At 35.2% G+C, this 14,839-nt stretch overlaps 1 protein-coding gene and 1 pseudogene across 3 annotated transcripts in view; both read right to left on the bottom strand.

Annotated features, from left to right (window-relative positions):
* The window catches only part of LOC141836447 (uncharacterized), a 61,027-nt gene that overhangs the window by 26,974 nt on the left and 19,214 nt on the right, over positions 1 to 14,839 (bottom strand). For all 3 annotated transcript variants that reach the window (XM_074723940.1, XM_074723938.1, XM_074723939.1), the window contains exon 4: positions 11,390 to 11,482. In XM_074723940.1, the coding sequence (XP_074580041.1) occupies positions 11,390 to 11,482 (93 nt within the window). The remainder of the gene's footprint in view (positions 1 to 11,389; positions 11,483 to 14,839) is intronic.
* On the bottom strand, positions 6,712 to 7,673 carry LOC141835693 (uncharacterized; annotated as a pseudogene).

Below are 14,839 nucleotides of genomic sequence, written 5' to 3'. Positions count from 1 at the left end.
TGCATTTTATGTTGTAGATTACCATGTCAAACGCGAACAATCTCTCCCTGCGATCTGTCCTTGAGAAGGACAAGCTCAACGGAACTAACTTCCTGGACTGGTACAGGAATTTGAGGATAGTCCTCAAACAAGAGCGAAAGCTCTATGTTCTGGAGCAACCCATTCCTGAAGCACCTGCTGCTAATGCCCCTCGTGCTGAGAAAGATGCTCACAAGAAGCATCTAGATGATGCATTAGATGTATCATGCATCATGCTTGCCACCATGAGCTCTGAGCTTCAGAAGCAACATGAGAACATGGATGCATACGGTATGGTTGAGCACTTAAAGCAACTATACCAAGGGCAAGCAAGGCACGAGCGGTTCGAGGCTTCGAAGGCCCTTTTTGCATGCAAGATGCAAGAGGGAACTCCAGGTAGGGACTCACGTACTCAAGATGATTGGGTATGTTGAGAACCTAGAGAGACTAGGGTTCCCACTGGGCCAAGAATTGGCCACTGACCTGATTCTACAATCCTTGCCAGAAGGATACAGTCAATTCGTCATGAACTATAACATGAACGAAATTGACAAGCCTTTGCCTGAGATGCTCAGCATGTTGAGAACTGCTGAAGCCAATCTCAAGAAGACCAAGACCAGTACTGTACTGATGGTCAACAAGGGTAAAGGTAAGTGGAAGCCCAAAGGCAAGGGTAAGACCCAAGCCAAAGGGAAGGCCAAGACCTCTTCGAAGCCCAAAGGTGGGGTGCCCAAGGAAGGAACCTGCTTCCACTGCGGTGAGACTGGACATTGGAAGAGGAACTGCAAGGTGTACCTGGAAGATCTGAAAAAGAAGAGAAGTGAGACTTCTACTTCAGGTATATTTGTTATAGAAGTCAACATGTCTACTTCTTCTTCATGGGTATTAGATACCGGCTGTGCATCTCACATTTGTACTAATGTGCAGGGCCTTCGAAGAACTAGAGCGTTGACGAAGGGCGAAGTGGACCTACGGGTGGGCAATGGAGCAAGGGTTGCTGCTGTTGCTGTAGGAACTTATCTACTTTCTTTGCCCACAGGGCTTGTATTAGAACTGGATGATTGTTATTATGTGCCTGCATTAACTAAGAACATCGTTTCTGTTTCTTGTTTAGACAAGAAAAACTTTTCATTTATAATAAAGAACAAATGTTGTTCAATTTATTTAAATGATATGTTCTATTGTAGTGCACCTCTAATGAACGGACTCTATGTTCTAGATTTAGAGAGCCCTATCTATAACATTACAACCAAGAGGTTCAAGTCAAATGAGTTGAACCCAACATACCTTTGGCATTGTCGCTTAGGACATATAAATGAGAGTCGCCTATCCCAGCTCCATAAGGATGGATTGCTGGACTCATTTGATTTTGAATCATATGAGACATGTGAGTCATGCCTTCTAGGCAAGATGACCAAGACTCCATTTAGTGGACAAGGCGAAAGAGCAACAGATTTGTTAGGACTCATACATAGTGATGTATGTGGCCCTTTCAATGTTGCAGCTAGAGGTGGTTATAGGTACTTCATTACATTTACTGATGACTTCAGTAGATATGGTTATGTGTATTTGATGACACATAAATCAGAATCCTTTGAAAAGTTCAAAGAATTCAAGAATGAAGTACAAAACCAGCTCGGCAAGAGTATTAAGGTACTTCGATCAGATCGAGGTGGTGAATACCTTAGCCGAGAGTTTAGTGACTATCTAGCTGAGTGTGGGATATTGTCCCAACTCACTCCTCCTGGAACACCACAGTGGAATGGTGTATCCGAAAGGAGGAATCGTACCCTATTAGATATGGTACGATCCATGATGAGTCACGCAGATCTTCCTATATCCTTCTGGGGATATGCTCTAGACACAGCAGCCTTCACACTTAACCGTGTTCCATCCAAGGCTGTAATGAAGACACCATATACGATATGGACTGGGAAGAGTCCCAAGATGTCTTTCATGAGGGTTTGGGGTTGTGAGGCTTACGTTCGACGTCAAGTCTCGGACAAACTGGGACCCAAATCCGACAAGTGCTATTTTGTAGGATATCCCAAGGAAACAAAGGGATATTACTTCTACATTCCCAGTCAGCACAAAGTGTTTGTGGCTAAGACTGGAGTTTTTCTAGAAAGAGATTTTGTTTCTAGAAAGACTAGTGGGAGTACGTTCGATCTTGAAGAAGTTCAAGATGAGAACAATAGCACTGAGGCCTTGATGGAGGTTGAACAGGAACCACAAAGTGTTGTGGGTGATGATGTTGTTGCACAAGGAGTTGTGGAACAACAACCTGTTCAAGTAGACCTACCTCTTCGCAGGTCTGATAGGATACGTCGTCAGCCTGAGAGATATTCATTTCTCTTGTCTGACCATGGTGACGTTACGCTCATAGAGGATGAGCCTACATCCTATCAGGAAGCTGTGATGAGCCCAGATTCTGAGAAATGGCTTGAGGCCATGAGATCCGAAATGGATTCCATGTACACCAACCAAGTATGGACTTTGGTTGATCCACCTGAAGGGGTCAAACCCATTGGGTGTAAGTGGGTCTTTAAGAGAAAGACTGACATGGAAGGACATACGCATACCTACAAGGGTAGGTTGGTAGCTAAAGGTTTCAAGCAGATTCATGGTATTGACTATGATGAAACCTTTTCTCCAGTAGCGATGTTTAAGTCCATTCGGATCATGCTTGCTATTGCAGCATACCACGATTATGAGATCTGGCAGATGGATGTCAAAACAGCGTTCCTGAATGGGAACTTACTCGAGGATGTGTACATGACACAACCTGAGGGTTTTGTAGATCCACAGCATACTGGTAGAGTATGCAAGCTGCATAGGTCCATTTATGGACTAAAGCAAGCTTCTCGGAGCTGGAATCTTCGATTCGATGATGCGATCAAACAGTTTGGTTTCATCAAGAATGAAGATGAACCTTGTGTCTACAAGAAGGTTAGTGGGAGCACAGTTGTCTTCCTCATATTGTATGTGGATGACATACTACTCATTGGGAATGATATCCCTTCGCTACAGTCTGTGAAGACTTGGCTTGGGAGTTGTTTCTCAATGAAGGACTTAGGTGAAGCAGCCTGTATTTTAGGCATCAAGATCTATAGAGATAGATCTAAGAGATTGCTTGGCCTAAGTCAGAGTACATATATTGACAAGGTATTACTTCGGTTTGCCATGCAGAATTCCAAGAAGGGATTTCTGCCTATGTCACATGGTGTGAGTCTTTCGAAGACTCAAAGTCCCTCTTCTAGAGAGGAGAGAGACCGCATGGATCAGATCCCTTATGCTTCTGCTATAGGATCTATCATGTACGCCATGCTGTGTACTCGTCCTGATGTCTCGTATGCTTTGAGCATGACGAGCAGGTACCAGTCAGATCCAGGTGAGTGTCACTGGATTGCAGTCAAGAATATTCTTAAGTACTTGAGAAGGACTAAAGAATATTTCTTGATATATGGAGGTGAGGAGGAGCTAGCTGTAAAGGGTTACAGTGATGCTAGTTTCCAAACCGATCATGATGACTACAGATCGCAGTCAGGGTTCGTGTTTTGCCTTGAATGGTGGTGCTGTGAGCTGGAAGAGTTCGAAGCAAGACACAGTAGCTGATTCTACAACAGAAGCCGAGTACATTGCTGCATCAGAGGCAGCAAAGGAGGCAGTTTGGATCCGCAAGTTCATTACTGAGCTTGGGGTGGTTCCTAGCATAGCAGACCCAGTCCAGCTCTATTGTGACAACAATGGAGCGATTGCGCAGGCTAAGGAACCTCGTTCACACCAGCGGACCAAACACATACTACGGCGCTTCCATCTCATTCGAGAGATCATCGATAGAGGAGATGTGAAGATTTGCAGAGTACCTACAGACGCTAACATTGCAGATCCCTTGACCAAGGCTTTGGCACAGAGAAAGCATGATGGTCACACTAGGTCATTAGGGCTTAGAGCCTATAGTGATTGGCACTAGTGCTAGTGGGAGATTGTTAGTGAGAGCCCTAGAGCCAATCATTTGATGATTGATGTATGGACTCATGTATCATATTTCTATTTATTTATAAAGGCATTTCTTTTGTGGTTATTATACTTACTTGTATTGGTGCCAAATAAACTAAGTATAATAATGTCCTTGTGTAGTAGGTTCATATCTATATCAATCGATTGGTTGAATCGATAGTGAGATGATATAGAGAACACTACACTAAACATTCCTAGTCAAGTATTAACATTCAAGGACAATGTTAATGCGTAGAGACTAGCATGTAGGTCAACATGATGACTTGATCTCACAAGTCATGGATATGAGATATCAAGTTGACACATGGGTATGCATTGGAGAATGTATACTGAATGACCCGCCATGAGAAAGTATCATGGATCGTTATATGAGTGTCATATACTTTCTCATGTGGCTATTAGTATGACTATTAGTCCTTAGACCTGAAGTCACCATGGTTCCCAACATAAGGAGTTATATACTTTGGCTTCGTCAAACGTCACCCGTAACTGGGTGGACTATAAAGGCGATTACTGGGTATGTAACAAATTATGTAGTGGGATGTGAGTGATGTAGATGGGATCTATCCCTCCTATATGACGGGAGTGATATCTTAGTTCTTGATAGAGTGAGACCACTAAAGTGCATGGCCATGCCCAAATGAGTCAACATGAGATGTTGAGCTCGTTTGATTGAGTGAGTCTACTTGGAGTTCAAGACATAGATTGATTAGAGGATGACACGGTCTATGCCTCGGTTTAATCAATCTTGATATCAAGGATAGAAGGACATGGTCACATATTGTGAGAGTCACAATTAGTAGTCACAAGGTGATGTTGGATCTCAACATTCTTGTAGCTTGGGTAGTAGTGATGTGTTGCTAGATACCGCTCACTACTTATGCACCTAAATGAGTTTAGGGCATTGCCAACGTTACAAGAACCTATAGGGTCACACTCAAAGGGCAATTAGGTGGAAATTAGGTTCATGTGATGAACCAAGAGGATTAGATTCATGTGATGAATCAAGTTGGGTTAGGTGTAATCCAAACTAGACTAGTGGAGTTGATTTGATCAACTTTGGGAGATTAGAAGTCAAGTTTGACTTGACTTGAGAAGGAGAAATTTTGGGAGTCAAGTTTGACTTGACTTTGTGCCATGTCATCATAAATGTTGACTTGACTTTTTGCCATGTCATCATTTATGTTGACTTGACTCATGCCACCTCATGGTCAATTATTGACTTGACCATTTGACCTTTAGGTGAGGTGGCATAAGTGATGGCCAATGGTGAGCCTCCACATCATCAAGGTGCCACCTCATGGGAGGTTACAAGATGAGGTTTGTAACTCATGGGGTTTAAAGGCTTTTTAATGGGATTAATTGCCTTAATGGTGGGGGCCACAAGAGGATGAAAAAAGTTGGTTTTTCATTCAACGTGAAGGTTGAGTTTTCATTCTTCAACGTTGAGTGCTTTTCTCCCTCTCCTTCTTCTTGGTTTTTCTTCTCCCTCTCCCTCTCCTCTTGCTAGCCAAAACTCTAAGGTGCTAGCACACCTTTTGTTTTGGTTTTTCCACCCATATTGTCCGAGTGGATACCATAGAGGAGACTACACGAGTAGCTCTCGAGATCCGACAACCATTTTGGACGAGCGGGATACGCGAAGGGCACGCATCGAGGGTAAAGTTCTTATCTCGTAGATCTAGTGTAGATCTAGGTATTTTAACATGTACATGAGTTTTTATGTTTTTTTCGCACGGATCCAATGGCAAGGGGGTTACGAGGTTTCCGCAACGCAAAAAGCGGTTTTTGCGGCTCGAAAAACCCAACACCCAAAAAGAACGACACACAAGCTCGATTAACATAATTTTCTATTAACCCTTGGAAAAATACGACTCGAAGCTCCTATACTTCGTTTGTTTTGTATTCCTTGTGGTTTTCGATAATTAAATCAATTTGAAACTCTAATCGTGACATAACAATTCTAAGGTTGTCAATCGGCCCCGATAAAGACCGAAGAGATCGGATTGAATTGGATCCAAACACCCAAATAAGAATTCAAGCACCCGGAAAGGTCTTTATAAGAACCTCAACATACACCCCAAGGAACACATCAATACTCCTCATTCGTCATCCTGTGGTGCTGTTGAACGTGAACAAAGCCAAACTCGTGCAATCGGGGAAGTTCTAGGAGGTGTGCAGCGCTCAAGGACTTCCAGATCGGCTACATGAGAGTTTGCTATTCTTTTAATTCTTATTGTCCTATATTTCATTTCTATTATTGATTAAACTGTAAGATGGATTTCTTCGCCTCCAGACAAAGGTCCGGAAAGGAAACTATTTGTGGACGAATGCCTCCCGTACATAGGCCTTAGACGTACTAACCCTAGAAGGTTAGGAACTAAGTAAATCCGCGAGTCCCCTGTTTATTTATCTAAACCGCTGTTAAGTGTCTGTGTCAGTAACAAATAAACGAAGGAAAATAACGCGCTATTCACCCCCCCTCTAGCACACCCACCGGTCCTACAGAAAGTTGTCCAATTTCTTTCACAACCATTTGAAGACGTTGTGTGAGAGAATATGTACTGTAATCTTTTTTAAATTTGGAATTGATCCTCCATACTGTAACCACCACTCAACTGTAAGATAAATAAAAACAAAAATTAAAATAGTATTTATATTTGTTGATAATAATTAGTAATAATTTTTACTATATTTATCTGCATCCATTTTATATCTGCATGACACTACAAAAGATCGCTAAAAGAATCATATACTTCTCGAAATAATCGACTTTCATTAATCACCTCAATAGCTAATTCTTTATTTGTTTATAGTCTTGATATTACATTTCTGATAGTCACTAATAGATCTTCATTTGTGTCAATATTATAACGGTATTGATATATCGGATTAAGATAATAACCTAAAATAATTAAACATATATAATTATTAATAGCAAATATTAAAAATTCTTTATCATTAAAAAATACACATCTGCTAAATGAATATATTTTCTCATTTGATTGCCTCATCTTACAATGATTATTATCAATATAATGTTGATACTTCGTTAATGATTGTAGACGTCTTTTAATTTCTTCTTTTGCTTCATGAATTAGACAGTAAACGTTGTCTATTTGTGGCTTCTTATTCATATCAACTTTACATAGAATGTACAAGGATTTTACTGCCATAAAAATATCTGTAATATAGTCCCAAAATCTAACAAATATATTAATTTTTTTCACATCTTTATCTTCGATCGTGTTAAATGATCGAGAGGCTTCCCAATCCGCCTTCAATCCGCCTTTTTTCTAAAACAATGATTTTAATAGGAGATAGTGAGTGGTAAACCTAGTCGCTCTTAGTAGCAAAATCTCTCTATCAATAAATTTTCTCATTAATCCATAAACCCAATGATGATTATAAAGGAATTTTGTTAATAATCGACCTTTTTTCACTATCTTCTTCACTATATCAAGTTTACCAATATCTACGATCATCAAATCGATACAGTGTGCTGCGCATAATGTCCAAAATAATATTTGATACTTTTGCTCCAATAACTCTCTAGCCCTTTTAAAGTTGACATCATTATCTATAATCAACTGCACTATATATTCTGCACGTATATCTTGAACTACACTATCCATCAAACGATATATATAAGGTGCATCATGATAGTCTATAGTTGATCAATAGATTTATGAAATATTACATTTCTATTGCAGTATAGCAAAAGGTTGATAATTTTCATCTATGTAGATCCTATCCAACCATCACATATCAACATAATCCTATATAAACTCCATTGCTTCTTGTATGATAGGATCCAAGTCTTGATCACCTCCACTTGTTCATCTAAATATGGATTAGTAATTTCATATGCAATCGGAGGTTGAATACCAAGATCAGATTTTTAGATGTTGGATATAATGCTATGATAGTATGTATTATTTGCTACATTAGAGGGAATACGATTAAAATGAAAAAAATTAATAATACTTTGACCAATTGATTTCTTCTTCTCTCTTGTTTAGTTATCATCAATACTATCTGAGCCACTTCCATCGACACCAGTTGAGCTACTTCCACTAGTACCAGCTATAGTATCATTATCTTCCATATGTTGCTCATATTCATATTGAGTTCGAGAGGCACTGAGAACTGCTAAAAATTCTTCATCATTTGGAATTTCACGACAAATTTATCACAGGTTGGTTTTTTAGAACTTCAACTATCAAAAAATTCACATTGTTGTTGTTTATACTCTAATGTTTTTTTCCATCAAGTTCCTCTTTCATTGCACGCCAAACTTCTTGATAAACTTTTGGACATTTAGAAATATCCGGATATCCAACAGCAAGATGTTGTTTTAGACGTGTGACTCCACCGCTTCGTCCAATCATAACGCAATGCAAACATTGCCAATGAAATTGATTCTCTAATCGATATGCATGACTCCAAGCTAGATCATAAGATTATTATTTTGGTGTCATTACCTATGCATTATAAAAAAATAATAGTAAAAAAATCAAATAGTTCACAATAATTTTCATAACTATAACATTAACAAAATTAATATAAGAAAATTATCTAATAAAAAATTACAAGAAGAATATTTAATTTTAATGAAAATAATAAATAAATACAATAAATATTTTCATATATAAATATTATTTAAATTTTTTAAATAATTATTAAAGTGCATAATAGAAATTTTATTTTCAAATAAAAGTTTAAATATTCATTTAAATAATAAGATTAATAAAATTAAAAATTCAATTAATAAATATTATAATTATATTATTAATTATCCATTTAATTAATTATTTATTAATTTTTATAATATATATTTACATAATTACCATTTAGTCAATTAGTCTATAATCAATCTATTATTAAGTCAATTATCAATCCGACTAATAATTCAATTAACTACCATGTTAATTAAATTAATCAACTATCAAATTAGTTGATAACTTAATTAATTATTCACTGATCAATTATCTTACTTATCAATTAATTAACCCACATAAGATTAATTTAAATCCACATAAGAATAATTTACCGTTTCATGAATTAGAAGCATTAAATCAATTAATTAACTGATTGATTTTTTATTTAATCATCTAATTAAATGATTAATTATCTAATTCTAAACTGATTAATTACTCAGTTAATTAATTGCCCAAGTAACCGATTATTTTTTAATTAATCAAACAAATATTTTATCCATTAACTGCTTATTATCTTAATTAACCAAACCAAACTCTAATTTAATTGTTTATTTACCAGACAAATATTACTTAATTAATTAACTAACCTTAATTAATTAACCAAATAAACTTCAATTAATCAATTAACTCTTAATTTAATCAATCTAATAATCCATCAATAAACTTATTGGATAATTAATTAATTAATTACTCAATTAATCTTTAATTAATCATTAACCTATTAAGTAATCAACCGATCATTCAATTTATAAAAAATAAATTATAAATAATTCAATTTATTTAATCTATAATCAAGATTAGGTTATAAATTAATCAATTAATTATAATTAATTAACCTAATTAAGGTAACGTGAAGAATATCTTTACCATTGTCAGCTTACAAATTAAGTATGCAAAGAGCAACCTCTTAAAAGCAATCTCCTATATAACACATTTTTATAAAGTCAGTTTGAAACATCTCCTAGGAATATAAATTTAACTTTCTCAATTTAGAATGATCAGAAGTGCACATGATTATAAGTATTTTATTAAGAATTATAATTTGACAGCATATCTTTATCAAAACTTCGGAAATAAAAGGTAGGTAATCTAAAATATTTCTTAGGTGCAGAGATCAAGTAGAGGCATTCATATCAACAAAAATATGTTTCATATGCTTAAAAAGCAAGAATCCTAAAGTAGAAAGCTAAATATGTTAATATTCATGGATCCAAATCTTAAATTGATTCTAAGATAAAAAAAAAGAAATTATTATCTATAATAATTATAAAAATTAACTATTTATTCATTTAATTCCTTATTGATTTATATAATATATATTTATATAATTATAGTCTATAAATATTCTGAATAATATGTATATTAAATATTATAGTTTATATATTTATATATATAGTTTATATTGCATTTTAAAATCAAATTTATTTAAAAAATTTATATATTTTTTTATTTTTTAACAATTATAAATTTTAGAATTATTTATAAAATTCTAAAATTATTTATAAATTTTTAAAAATATTTAAAATATTTTTCTGAAAATTTAATCTATTTTTAATTTATAAAAATAATTTAAAATTTCGAAATTATATAAATAATTTAATTAATATGTTTTATAAAAAAAAACTTATATAACACTGATATAATAGATATAATACTAATTATAACTATACATTTTTATTTTATTTTAAGATAATGATTTTAATTAAACCATTAAATTAGATTTTTAATAAAACATAATCCTTGCAATTTCACGATTCTGCCTTCTTCTATACTCGCGATTCCGCCGCCTCCTCCTTCCCTTCCGCTCAATTTTTTCGTCGATCAGCATCTCTCCTCTCTCAAATTGAAATCATACCTGTCCAAAAAGTGGTCGTTATCTTGCTGCCGCCTCGCCGCTACTGATCTCTCGCCGCCTCCACTAATCTTTGTCGATTGCCTTCACCGATGGTTCCAAGTCTTCATCTGCTTATATAACGTTTTTTTATTAATCATAATCGTGATTGACAGAAAGAATCGAATTGATTCCTTCTATCGCATTAATTGATTTCTTATATCGCATTAGTTGATTCTGTCTGTCTCACACAATCTGATTCCTTCTATCGCGCACGCATGACACACACGATGACACAAGTGAAATTGTTGGACGTGCTGTGCCTGTGTCGGTCCCTCATCAGAATGGTAAAAATTGTTTGTTTCGAGTAGCACAATACAATATTTCAATCCTTGAAAAAAATAAATATTCACCTCTAACTGTCAATCACATCATCGATCAATCCAATCAATATTAACGATCCCGTCATACCAAGCCACAAGTGAGACAAGAGCTCAACATCCTAAGGAGAAAAGTTACTCTCATGACAACAAAAATCACCGTAGAATGACATTCTCAAAACCAACTTTTAATTTCTTCTACCTAAAATCAGAGTTTTCCATTTTGATTGAGATAAATTATTTAAGCAGAGCATCTAGACATAGTTGTAGTCTTATACATTTAAGGATATGTAGCTCTAGTAGAGGGAAATTTTGTGAAAATACATCAAGATACTTGTAACAGAATTTTGAAATTTATCATAAGCTCAAAAGAAACTCAAATGCTTCATCATGCATATTTTGCTAGAGAGATAATGTACCTGAAATACCAAATCGTTCATAATCTTTTCATAGAATGGTAATGCTTCTCGTAGCCTTCCAAGATCCATCAATCTATCGCCTTCCATCAAGGCCTGACATGTGCTAAGTCACCAAGGATTCAAAGTAATAGTAGATGCATAGTGATTATATTTTTTGTGTTATACTTTCTACTGAAGCGATGTAAATTCAAACCAGCTGTATAGATGAACTTCAATAAATTAATTACAATATCAAGAATTTTGATATATGAAGTTGTTTAGATGAACTTCAATATGTAGTTGATAATCCATTGGCATGAGAAATTGATTAGCAAACAAATAGAAACACCACTGAGATTATAAAATTGCATGGTGGATAATGAATTAGATTGTCTAAACTCCAAAGCAATGAAAAGCATCACAAAACATAGTAAAATTTTTAATCTTCTATTTAGACAATTGGACAGTTATGGGAATATTAGCCAAATCTCATCAAGCCAACAGCCACTGGATCTAAGATAGTTTGGTTTCTAGGCACCAGTTTGCTAAAACCAAAGAAATAGTCAAACTAAATTTATTTCTTAGCTAAATAGACCATGTGATCCATAAGTTTACTGCTATCCTTCTAGTTAAGGCTCGAAAAGAAACAAAGAATGTTTACATCATGCTAGTGTGAGCACAGTTTTTGTGGATAGCCATGAAAATATAAACAAGAGTGCTAGTTACAAATGCACCGAGATGATGAGACCATGATATACTAGGTCAAAGTGAAATTTATTCCTTTCATCATGGAATAGAGCCTAAGATAAAAAGTCAGGGATCGTATGTCAATTTCCACTAAATTCGATGACTTGTCAACATCGTTGTCTCCAATTACGCACTGACTAGCCTGAATCAAAATTAAGCTTGAGAAGCATCTTCTTTGGAATTCTAACATCTCATATGTCACCTTTGACCAAATTCAATGAATTGTCATCAACCTTATCTTCATTCGAGTACTGATTAGTCTTGAATCAAAACTAAGCTTGTGACATCATCACTCATTTTTCACTTCAATTAGCACCAACATAAGTTGATTCATCATTCTTTGCAACGCAATTCAGTGGTCTTCCAACTTGTCAATTGGATTGAGATTAATAGAAGCAGAGTCAATATTGTCTTCATTGAGAGTTGTTGCATGATTCCTAATTGTTTATGAATCAGAAGCATTCAAAATATCTATGATGCAACCATCTTACACACCGGCAAGGGGTGTAGGTGTTGCAACTAGCAGAAAAGGTTTCTCTTGTTAGCTACTATGAGTTTCTGATGCATATTGCTTCCATCATGCGGCTCAGGTATGCCCGCTATAGTGGCAGAGCTTGTTTCGGTTGCCGTTGCAATGCTATGAAAGAAATGTCACTGCTGTTGTTGTCATGTTGTCACTCTTTTGTCACCAACATCAGGCTTCAAGCACCGACCTAACTTGTAGTAACTTAAGTAAGCCTTAGTGAAAATTAAAGGCAAAGGTGGTAACAAGAGAGGAAGAACACTTAGTGTTTATTTTCTGATTCCTAATTGTCTCGCGCTTCACGTCGATTTCTTCTCGGTTGGCATTGATTTGTTGTTGCTCCAATATTATTTGCAGTATCTCAACCATCCTTCTTAATTCTGCAATCTTCGAATCTCATTCTTGTTCATTCATGATGTGAACTTCTGAAGGAATATGGTTTGTACGCCTTGCCATGATGAACACAAGAACTCGAAGTGTTGAGATCAAGGACAAGATGAATTCAGGCTCTAATACAAAATGATACTGGTCCAGTGATTTGAAACAATATGATAGCAATGAATTCACCACCTTGAGGATAAGCAACACCACTTCAATGATAAGAATTCTGTTTTGGCTCACGAATCCTTCCAAGAGATAAGAAACTAAGAAGCAAACATAAACTATTTTTTCTCAGCTCAAAGATAGATAAATTCTTGCAAAATTCTGCTTTTCCGATAGACTCTAGCATCCTAATTTATTTCCTTTCATATAAATAACACCTTATGAACTATTATTTCAATGCCAAAATTAGAGAGGTATGTTCTTAATCCTTTGTAATTTCCAGCATTTTGAATCTCTTCATACTCTACACTACTACCAACACTACTACCAATTGAAAGAATTCCATTGATATGGTGATGTAACACCAGGGAGAGCAAACCTATGATGGGAATACATATTTTATCAGATATGAGACATTTAAAATAGAAGGTTTAAGTTCCTTTTATACGCCCAACAATAACCAAATTTCATTAAACAAGGTCAAAAACATTCTATCCTCCTAAAATAAAGTCTAGATTTATATATTCTGTTATTTTTAGCAAAAGCACAATAATAATGTTTTACAATATCTACAAACTAAAAAATCCTATTGGTAATTATTATACTATTCTGCTCCACTAGAAGAACTTGATCACATTGCATGAGACGATTAGAAATCTTGGTAGACCCTTTGACGTCAAGCAAAGTGTAGATAGGTTGGTCAAGGGGCTCCTCAAGAAAGTTGGCCTTGAATCTTGTTGTTAGATCTCAAAGAGAATGTTTCGTACCTTTATGAAGTTCATCTTTTATATTCTAAGTATTGTCTTATATTCCAGAGTCCTATTGAACTTGTTATTTTTGAGAGCTTTCATAGTGAGCTAATACTCTCTACATAATAAATGTTCTTAATTTGGGATCCTAATTGTGTTATGGAGGTGAGTGCAGGCTACAATTCTAAAGAGGTGTGATTCAAAAAATCAAAAGACAATGGAGAAGCCTTAAATGCAAGGTTCAAGATCTCAAGCCGAAGTTTCAGTCTTTGATTGAAACGATACTCTTTCGGTATCGTGCCGATGTTTCAATGCATGATATCGGTAATGAACTAGGATTGAAGAAGGAAGGAGATGAAGCATAGGAAGGAGACATTGTCTTATATCATGTTGGATGAAACAGTTGAAACATATTATTCCGGTAAATTACTAAAATTCGATACCACATAGCACAAACAATGTCTATCAATGGTAGAGGTTATGGATTATCAATTGATAAGATTATGGCAAAAATTATGACTGAGATTTCAAAATCTAATTTACCATAATTTATATAACTATAGATTAGCAATAATTTATGTAATATTATATATTTTTACCTTAAGTAGACTAGCAATAATTAGTGTAATTGTTGTAAACATTTTCTTGTCTAAAATAAGTTGTACAAGAATTCTTATTTAAAGAAAAGATCATCAAAGAAAGAGGCATTCAGCCATTTTATCAATTGTGTCATGGTATCAAAGCCTACCTCTAGAATTCATAACTGAATCTTCGAATCTCTATCATTTTTTTTGTCCTACAAAGTTTTCTAGTTTGCTTTCAATTTTTAAGTTGATTAATTTCTGATCAACAACTTTGGCTTTAAGATTTCATTTTTTTGGAAGAATAACTACTGAAAATTTTCTTAGA

Source organism: Curcuma longa, chromosome 10 (assembly GCF_044706935.1).
Source record: "Curcuma longa cultivar G26 ecotype Majalengka, Jawa Barat chromosome 10, ITB_CL_G26_1.1, whole genome shotgun sequence".
Classification (NCBI taxonomy): domain Eukaryota; kingdom Viridiplantae; phylum Streptophyta; class Magnoliopsida; order Zingiberales; family Zingiberaceae; genus Curcuma; species Curcuma longa.
The sequence above is the reverse complement of the archived record's forward strand: the minus strand, read 5'-3'. Positions and strand labels throughout refer to the sequence as shown.